Here is a 10996-nt window from a genome sequence, read left to right as displayed (position 1 = left end):
AAATATTACAATAAAATGTGCAAAGATCTGGAATCAGAAAACCAAAAAGGAAGAACACGCTCAGCATTTCTCAAGCTGGGGGAACTGAAGAAAAATTCAAGCCTTGACTTTCATTATTGAAAGATTCTATGGGCAAATTATTGAATGATACAGAAAGCATCAAGAGAAGATTGAAGGAATACACAAAGTCACTGTACTGAAAGGAAAGGGTTAATGTTCAACTGTTTCAAGAGGTAGCCTATGATCAAGAGCCAATGATACTGAAAGAGGAAGTCCAAGGTGAATTGAAGGAATTAGCAAAGCACAAGGCACCAGGAATTGATGGAATAAAAATTGAAATCTTTCAAGAAAGTGAGGTGGCATTGGAGGCACTCACTCATCTCTGCCAAGAAATTTGGAAGACAACTATCTGGCCAACTGATTGGAAGAGATCCGTATTTGTGCCCATTCCAAAGAGAGGTGACCCAACGGAATGCAGAAATCATCTGACAATCTCTTTGATATCCCATGTGAGTAAAGTTTTGCAAAAGGTAATACAGAAACATCTACAATCATATATTGACAGAGAGCTACCAGAGGTTCAAGCCGGGTTCAGAAGAGGCCTTGGAACGAGGGATGCCATTGCTGATGTCTGATGGATCTTGGCTGAAAGCCAAGAATATCAGAAAGATGTTTAGCTGTGCTTTATTGACTACGCAAAGGCTTTTGATTGTGTGGATCATGACAAGCTATGGACAACATTGCCAAGTATGAGTATTCCGGAACACTTAATTGTGCTCATGAGGAATCTGTACCTGGACGAAGAGGCAGTTGTTTGAACAGAATATGGAAACACTGAATGGTTTAAAATAAAGAAAGGTATACGACAAGGTTGTATTCTCTCACCATACTTATTCAACCTGTAGGCTGAGCAAATAATCAGAGAAGCTGGGTTATATGAAGAAAAACGTGGCATCAGGATTGGAGGAAGACTTATTAACACACTGTGATATGCAGATGGTAAAACCTTGCTTGCTGAAAGTGAAGAGGACTTGAAACATTTACTGATGAAGATCAAAGAGCACAGTCTTCGGTATGAATTACATCTCAATGTCAAGAAAACAAAAATCCTCACCACTGGACCAATAAACAACATTCTTATCAACAGAGAAAAGATTGAAGTTGTCAAGGACGTCATACTTCTTGGATCAACTATCAACACTCACTAAAGCAGTAGTCAAGAAATCAAATGACGTATTTCATTAGGCAAATGTGCTGCACAAGACCTTTATAAAGTGTTGAAGAAGAGCAAAGATGTCAGCTTGAGAACTAAGGCGCGCCTGACCCAAGCCATGGTAATTTCAATAACCTCATATGCATGCGAAAGCTGTACAGTGAATCAGGAAGACCGTAGAAGAATTGATGCTTTTGAGTTATGGTGTTGGAGGAGAATACTGAAAGTGCCATGGACTGGCAAACGAACCAATAGATCCGTTTTGGAAGAAGTGCAGCCAGAGTGCTCCTTGGAGGCCAAGATGGCCAAACTTTGTCTCTCATACTTCAGACATATTGTCAGGAGGGACCAGTCACTGAAGAAGGATATCATGTTTGGTAAGGTGGAGGGACAGAGAAAGAGAGGAAGACCCCCAACGAGATGGATTGGCCAAGTGGCAGCGTTGATGGACTCAAGCGTGGCAACAATAATGAGGTTGGCCCAGGATCGGGCAGTGTTTCATTCTGCTGTGCATAAGCTCCCTATGGATCAGTACCGACTCGATGGCACCTAACAACAACAGTAGTAGTACCATATTTGGAGTCCTGGTGTGGTACTACATGTTAATACACTGGACTAGAAAGTTGGTTTGAATCGCAAGGTTGGCAATTCAAGCTCACCAGCCATTCCTCAGAAACCGTATACACGGTAACTATAAGTTGGAACCTATTCGGCGGCACTTAACAGTGACCAATATGAGTGTTTATACCAGCCAGCAGATGACTTTTGTAGGTTATTTCTCCTAAGCCCATCTAACTAAACAAGTTGGGTCATGATTCTGAAGTAAGTTTCTGCCAATTAGTGCATTCTATTAATTTAGGGCTAGGTTACGTTATGCAGAGGTGCAGACAACCCCTTTTTAAGTTTTAATTGTGAGTTGAGTGATACTTTACATGGGAGAACATCGGTTTTACACTCATTGCAATGATTATAATCTCCTCCATGCATCATCATTCAACAGTATTTGCTTCTATTCCCTCTGGGTGTTTTGTTTTGTTTCATTTTTTTTGTTTGTTTGTTGTTGTTTTTTTTTTTTGGTGTTTCTTTTGGGGGGCGGGGGTGGATATACACAAAAACACTCAGGAATATATGATCATTTAAACAACCGAAGGGCACATTTTGCAAGCCTGCCTCCTGGCCACAAGCACACAGCCTTTCTAAAAGAGTGGTATTTGATAAAATAACTTCTTAATGTTTTTAATATTTTCAGCTTCAATGGCGACTTAATTCCTGATGTATTTGGTATCACAAATGAGTCCAGCCAGCCACAGATATTACTAGGAGGGTGAGTAAACATGATTATACCAAGCAATTAGTTGTGTGTATTCATGCTGCTACAGGGATTGCATGTGTATGTGAACTGATTATTTTAAACATTGAAGGTAAAGTCTAGCTTATTAGAAATACTGTTCTAAAAGATTTTTAGAAGGGAATTTGGTCAACATATAAGCTTACTGAAGTTATTTAGATTTGATTGCAGCTACTTTCTTTGTAGATCAAGAGAAGTTAGAGATAAGAAACTTAGCCTGTTTCCCCAATAAATAGCGATTTGTTGTAGATGTTTTTAGAGATGGAAAGATTTCACTGAAATTGGATAAATCCCTGAAACCTTGATTGGATATTTTACCATAGTCATGTTGTCTTCCAGACTTTATGCTTTTTTTTCATTTATTTGTTCAGTGAGCAATCAATTTTGTCTGAAAATATAAGTATACCTCTAAAACTGTTCAGTGTCTGCTTTATTGTTGACTGTGTATGTGTGTGGGTGTGTGTGGGCTCTCTCCTTACCCAGGCATGCCTTGCTCACCAGTGAAAAGCTGCCTGGAACCTAGCAATCAAAGATGTCCATTATAATTCTTCTGAATTTAAGTAAAACTGGGCTTTCCACAAGAATTCAGGATAGTGAGATTGTGAGAGTTCATGAGATTCCTTCTACTTTTGGTCAATTTTTTTCTATGTCTTAAAAGACAAAATTTAGTTCCAAAGTACAGAGCATGTTTATTTACTGTGCTGGCTTTCCAGATGCAGAGAACCACCTTTGTCAATTTGTCATGCTCAGGTACCTGCAAATCTAATGAATGTTCCTTCTGTGTTTTGGAGAAATACTATCTTTTTATGATTAGTTTTTGAAACATGATTCACAGGCACACAGATGAGTAAACTGTGAAAATTTAAGGTATTGTAATAGAAAACTGCTACATTCCTACTCAAAATTTTAATTAAAAAATACAACTATTTTGATGCTAGTCACCACTGTGAACTTTGAGAGAAACCTTTCAAAGTTTTTATTCCCCTTAAGCCTGGAGAAATAACTAGAAGAGGACTCTACTATAGATACCAGTTAGATGGAGATGCTGCTGTTCTGTGACCATGTCTTGAGGGAACTTGAGTACAGACTGGATGGGGGCGGGGGTTTGAGGGGTAGACACACTACTCCCACCTTGACAGGCCTTTTGTTATACTTTGGACTCAGACTGCTTGGGAAACCCTATCTTTACCTATCCTCTTCAAAGGTAGACTATAATTGAAATCTCAATTGTGACTTTTGGTCTGGTTTGTTTCATGGTAAGGTCCATTTTACTCGATGATCTTTGAATATCTTTAATCTGGTATAGTTTGATTTTTAGAAATTAAAACTTTCATAACACCTATTATTGGCATTTCAAAAAGTAAAAATCTTTAATACTTGTTGACGTTCTACCTAGTTTAAAAGAAAACTATTTAGAATATCATGGTATAGTTTCATAGCTTCTTTATTTATTCTGAACTCTGTGTTAGAATTTTTCTGTAATAACTCTTTTAAAAATGTAATTTTAGTGTGGTGCTGTAGGATAAGCACTGGACTGAATGGTCACTTTGAACTGCAAGGGTTGGCAGTTCAAACTCAACAGCTGGTCCTCAGAAATGCTATACCAGGTCGCGCTGAGTCAGAACAGACTCAATAGCACTTAACAACAAAAGGATATTCTGTCTAAAGTAATACTCTGGTATTTTGTGATGTTATAAATTAAACAGTAATAGCTAACCATGTTCTAAGTAACAAGTTTGAATCCAAAATTTGTCTTGATGCCAATTTAGGAGTGTAGTTGTATAAATTGGGAGAAAAGAATTTCTGTCAATAAAGTTATGATGATCATTGCCTTAGCATTATCACTATGATTCAGATAGCAGAAAGTTGAACCAAGTCCCAATGAGAGCAAGCATTTCTATGTTACTAAAATAAGACAAACATATTTAGCCCATATCACTTTTATAAGCTGCCAGCACATGCATACAACCTAAGTGAAAATGCAGTCAGCAGTGACGTATTTATCATCCACATGAGCAACCTAATTTTATTTACCAAGAAATCTAAACTTTTCTGATTTATTGTGAAACCTAAACTAAATCTGACAACTTAAATAATGAGTTTAACACATTTGTCAGACCCAAGATTATCTTAAATTTGGACAGCATCTTCATTTTATGTGAAACATGCAATGAGTTAAATCAATGCTGAATGCTTTTATGGGATTTTGCTGGAAAGCCCATGGCTGTGACCAACCCAGTGCAAACTTAGAATTAATAGATTACCCATGGGTTAAGCTATCATACCAACTTGGCAGTAGAAAAGGTGCAGTTGGCCAGCTTGGACAGGCAGTAGTAATTGTTGTTCTTGTTGTTGTTACTAAGTGCTGTTGAGTCAGTTCTGACTCATCACATCCCTGTATAGGGTTTCCAAGGAACAACTGTTGAGTTTGAACCACTTACCTTGGAGTTCAAACTGATCTTGCAGTCCAGCACATAAACCCGCAGTGCCATACCAGGGCTCCTGGCAATAGTAATTAGTGTTGTTAAGTGCCATAGAGTCGGTTCTGACTTATAGTGACCCTATATAGGGTTTCCAAGGAGCGGCTAGTGAGCTTAAACTGCTGACATTGCAGTTCAGACCAACCTTGCAGTCTAGTGCATTTACCCCACAGTGCGACACGGCATGAGTAATAGGCAGAAGCAAAACCCATGGCCAAAGAGTTGATGCCAAGGCTTAAGACCTTATTATACAAAGTAGAACTTCTATATAGGGTTTTTCAAAGCAGAGGAGTCCTGATGTGGTGCTGTAGGATAAGCACTGGACTGCTAATCACAAGGTCAACAATTCAAGCGCACCAGTCACTCCTCAGAAACCTTGTACAGAGTCATTTTTAATTGGAACCTACGCAACACATCAACTACCACAATTTTTATAGAAGCAGAATGTCACATCTTTTTCCTGTGGAGCAACTGGTGGGCTTCAACTGCTGACCTTTTGATTGACAGCTCAGTGCTTTAACCACTACACAATTACCATGGCTGCTGATAAGCAGAAGAATCCCTTATAATTGATGGAGTGGAAGGACTTATCAGAGAAGGAAGGATGCTAAATTTATTTAAGTGGCGAGATCATTGAATTGTGTTGAACGGTCAAAAGCGAGGCTTCAGTTTGCACCTCAACCTCACTTTGTAATGACTGGAAATAATGTAATAATGTATCGGATTAATTAGATATAACACCTATAACTGTTAGGTGTTTCAGCACTTTTGGCAGTGATGTAAGGTTGTCTTGTTAATGAATGTTCTCTATAAAAGTATTTGAAACTGATTTTGCATAAGCATTCCAAATATATATTTTTTAGTATTGAAATGGAAACACTTGTGCCTGTAATTTTAATCAAAGTTAAATGTAATGTTGAATTTTGTTCACATATTCTGTAAATCAGGCTAGAGTTAAATCCTTGGAGATATTAGTGTCAGTTCAAGAGGGCTTCAAAAAGTTTGTGGAAAGGTTCCATTGTGTTTTAATTTCACAGGCTTTCTGAAGCACCTTCATATATGACAGATATACGATACAAATATCATATATTTGGCCATAATGTGTTTACTTCACAAGTGGTTACGTGAGATTTTTTAATGTAATATTAATTTTACTTCAAGCAGCATTATTAGCTGCATAAGCTGTGTGGGTGGCCATATAAAATGTAACTATTGCTCTCTTCCTGTCGGGAGCCAAGAAATGTAAAGATAATTGAAGACACATGGAAATAATTAGTCCGATGAGCTAATTGACCACACAAACCTCAGACTTCATGACCTTAAGACCAAAAGAACTGCATGGTGCCCAGCTACCACTACGAACCACTCTGAAAGGGCTCTGAAAGATATTGGATAGAGTGTAAAAAAATGTGGAAAGAAGCTCAAAATCATTTTAAAAATGACTTGTCGGATAGAGACTGGTGGCACCCCAATACTAAAGTCCTTAGTCAACATTCAGGTCCAGAACTGAACTCACCAATTTGTATCCAAACAATGTTGTTATGTGCCATGGAGTCAGTTCCAACTCATAGGGACCCTGTACAGGGTTTCCAAGGCTATAAATCTTTACGGGAGCAGAAAGCCTCATCTTTCTCCCACAGAACAGCTGGTACTTTCGAACTGCTTACCATGAAATTAGCAGCCCGATTCGTAACCACTACACTACCAGAGCTCCAACAATGACAAGGCTAAAACGGAAACAATCTGAGTTGGAAGAAGTACAGCTGGAATGCTCCTTGGAAGTCAGGATGGTCAGACTTCTACTCTAATATTTAGGAAACATTATCAGGAGGGACCAGTCCCTGGAGAAGGACATCATGCGTGGCAAAGTGGAGGGTAGGAGAAAAGGAGGATGACCCCAACGAGATGGATTGGTACCATTGCAGCAGCATAGTGATTGTGAGGTTGGTACAGGACCAGGCAATGTTTCCTTCTGTTGTACATAGGGTCACTATTAGTTGGTGCTGACTCCATGGCACCTAACAACAACAATGAAAGGGTAATTGTAATGCTAAGTAGATTATGCATGTCTTAGAACAATCAACCTATTTAAGGTCAAAAGGATAATATTTGCCTAAGGACTAAGTTTAGAAGACAGGAAGGGTTAGGAAAGAAGCAGGGTACAGGAAATACAAGGAAGAAGTGGAATAAATAATATTACATTGTGTGGATTGCAGTCAGTAACACGACACAGAATGTATATGAATTGTTGAACAAAAAATTGGTTAGCTCTGTAAACCTTCACCTAATTCCCAATAGAAGTTAAAAAATAAATAAAAGTTGTGGGTGGGTTTTTATTCCCCATGATCAGAAAAAACAAACAAACAAAAAAAAAACTTCCTTTTGAAAATATAGCTAGCACTCTGCAGAGGTGTGGGGGAAAAAAATAAACACAGAGAAGGAGCTTTCGCAGAGCAGCACCAGAGTTTTGGATCTTGTATAAGGTTCCAGGCGCTGGTTTCCTATTTCCACCTGTGGAGAAATCTGACTGTGGAAGCAAAATACAGCGATGTCTGAATCAATCTGGACGGCCTGGACTGAGATTGGAAGGCGGGGCCACAGCCAAGCGGAGGCAGTGACACAGTGCTAGAAACCACGGAGCTGCGTTTGGAGAGAGATGTGACCCATTTTTCATTTTTCAGTTTTCATTTTTCACTTATCTTTCCTCTTCTGCCCGATCAGGCCCTCACTGCCCAGCCCGGATACCTTCAGGTGGGTAGGAACACACCTCCAAAATAGTCCAGCATTTCACTCACAGTCTTCCCACAGTACAGAGAGGAGGTTCCTGAGAGCCCCATTGGTCCTGCAGGCTGCTGCTTATGATGTCTGACTCTGGGACACAGCCCTAAAATCGACCTGGGCAGGACCCTTATCCTTGGCTGCACAGCAAAGGCTACTGGACAGTTGACTACTACTTTATTTTTGTTTTTGATTGGTGGTTTTTATCTCCGCTTTTATATTGTCTCTGTTTTTAGTTCTTTGGGTGCCACTCTTTTCCTGGGGGTGGGAGCTTTCTCCCCCTATGTTACCCAAGAGGAGGCAGCAACTGTGCTCATATAGCCAAGCCACAAGCATAGCCTGTAATATCCCACCATCCGGATAAGAGCCAATACCAGCTGCTAGGCATTTCATGTGAAAAGGGAAGCCTATCTCCAGGTCATATCCACCAGGAGACAGTAAGCTTAACAACACAGCAACATACATACATTTAACCATTAAAAACCCACATAACTACTGAAAATGTCCAAGAAAACACAACAAAAGATCTCAACACATGTCCAAAAACAGAAAAGAGTAACTGAGACAAATGAGCTGGAGGTAGACACAGACTTTCCAGTAGAAGAGCAAGCTCTGGATCTAACTGAGAAGGAATTCAGAAGAATGATATGGAAACAAATTCAAATGCTCCTAAAAGGAATGGAAGAAAATAAGGAAGAAGTCAGGAAAGTGCTACAGGAGCAATCAAACAAGATAGATACAGCATTGGAAATAATTAAAAGCCTGCAAAAAGAGGTCCAGATGATTAATAATAAAATTTCAGAAATGGACAATACACTGACAGGCAAGGAGTAGAATTGAGAGATGGAAGCCAGAACCAGCGAGCTGAAAGACAAATCTCTCAATACTGCTAAGACAGAAGAGCAAGCAGAAAAAAGGATTTAAAAATCTGAAGACAGTCTAAGATTCATGTTGGATAACATGAAGAGGAATAACTTAAGAGTTATTGGCATTCCAGAACAGAAACAATCACAGAAGTCCACAGAGGATATAGTTGAGGAACTACTGGAAGAAAATTTCCATAACATCTTGAAGGATGAGAAGATAAACATTCAAGAAGCTGAATGAACTCTAAGGATAGATCCCAAAAGAAAATCATCAAGACATATCATAATCAAGCTCTCCAAAATCAAAGACAAGGAAAGAATCCTAAAAGCACCCATGGAAAAAAAAAGTGTTACCTACAAAGGCAAGCAAATCAGATTAAGTTCTGGACTTCTCAGCAGAAACCATGCAGGCAAGAAGACAATGGAGAGATGTATATAAAACCCTAAAAGAAAAAAAAAACTGCCAACCAAGAATCGTCTCTCCATCAAAACTGTCAATCAAATACAATGGTACAGTCAACACATTCCAGAAAAAAACAGAAGCTAAGAGATTGCGTAGTGGTTACAAATTGGGCTAATAACCTCAGGGTCAGCAGTTCAAAACTACCAGCTGCTCCATGGGGAAAAGATGAGGCTTTCTGCTCCCGTAAAGATTTATAGCCTTGGAAACCATATACAGGGTCGCTATGAGTCGGAACCAACTCCATGGCACATAACAACAACAACAACAACAACAAGAGATTTTATCAGAGCCAATCTAGTGCTTCAGTACATCATAAAGGGAGTTCTTTGGAATGAAAACCAGCAAGAACAGACAACAAGCAGAGATTGACAGATGTGGCAACACCACCTGGAACTAGTCCACAGCAGAGTTTAGAACAGAACAAAATTACAACAGTGAATTCGGAGGACCTGTGAGGCCAACCAAAGCTCAAAATATTAACAGTGTGAAAGAAGGGGAAAATGTAGGAACAGAGATCCAGCTGGTGAAGAGGCCCGATAGATTGCACGAAATAATAGACTGTCTTAAATGCAGGGAAAACTTAATAGACTATAGGGTAACTTCAAAGAAAATTAATACTTCCCAACTGACCATGAAAATGAAGATCCAAGTAGAAGAAGGAAACATTAAAACTAAGAAGAAACTAGCAAGAATTAGCACAAAAAACATGAACTCAGAGCAAGAAGGCATGCAGAACAAAGGAATGCAGAGCACCACAAAAATTAACATAATGACAGCAATTAATTCATACATATCGATAAGTACATTGAATGTCAGTGGATTAAATTCACTAGTGAAGCAACAGAAAGTGGCAGAATGGATAACAAAACAAGACCCTTCAGTATGCTGCCAGCAAGAGACACACCGTACACACAAAGATAAAAACAGACTAAAAGTTGAAGGATGGAAAAAAATATGCCAAGCTAACAGCAATAAAAAACAAGCAGGAGTGGCAGTACTAATCTCTGATAAAAATATAGCTACCTACTATCAATTCAAAATTAATGAATCCTTATTTCCTTCTACTCTTACATGTTTACAAACATTGTAATGAGTTACTGATTTAATGAATCACTCTTTGTTTTTACTGCTGGTTTTCTTTGATGATGCTCTATAGAAAATAGTTGCAAATGTTGTATTGTTGTTAAGTGCCATTGATGACTTTGAACCACTGACCCTGTGGCCCAAACTGACCTTGTGGTCCAATGTTTTATCCCATGGTGCCACACAAGGTTTATGATATTGTACCAGTCAAATCATGTTTTATAGACAGGATATTGAAATTAACAGGTTGTAACAAAATAAAACCTAATAATATTCAAAAACACCTTAAAATATTATAACTAGCATTCGTACCCTCTTCCTATGAATCTAGAGTCCTCAGCTACTCCCTCTCCATGTCTCCATCTCTTGCCTCCATCTCTGTTGTAGCAGCTTCTGTGGATAGGGTCCGTCATTCCTCTTGTGCTCTTTTCTCTTGATGGCCCTAGGATCCTCTGTTTTGGGACTGTAAGATTAACAGCTCCTCCATTTTTGTTACAAATCTTCTACCTTTATTGTGACAGTTACAATTAATCATAACAGTTACTCACTATTGAGTCGTAAGAATTTTATCCCTATCACTTTTTACCAGACCCATCTAGACAAGACGAAAACTATTCAGTAGGGTCTCTGTCTTCTCTCACATACTTTTATTTTATTGAATCATGTGTAGTTTACATAGGAGAACATTAGTTTTACATTCATCCTATCATATAGCCTTTCATTGCCATGGTTACAATCCCCTCCATGCATCATCAACCAACCAAA

General features: G+C 38.8%; 1 protein-coding gene across 1 annotated transcript in view; it reads left to right on the top strand.

Annotated features, from left to right (window-relative positions):
- Positions 1–10996, top strand: part of ITFG1 (integrin alpha FG-GAP repeat containing 1) — a 392891-nt gene that overhangs the window by 20124 nt on the left and 361771 nt on the right. The window contains exon 5 of the mRNA XM_006872566.1: positions 2463–2537. Coding sequence (XP_006872628.1) covers positions 2463–2537 — 75 coding nt within the window. The remainder of the gene's footprint in view (positions 1–2462; positions 2538–10996) is intronic.

Source organism: Chrysochloris asiatica, unplaced genomic scaffold (genome assembly GCF_000296735.1).
Source record: "Chrysochloris asiatica unplaced genomic scaffold, ChrAsi1.0 scaffold00204, whole genome shotgun sequence".
NCBI lineage: Eukaryota > Metazoa > Chordata > Mammalia > Afrosoricida > Chrysochloridae > Chrysochloris > Chrysochloris asiatica.
Note: the sequence above shows the minus strand (reverse complement) of the source record. Positions and strands in the feature narration are given on the sequence as shown.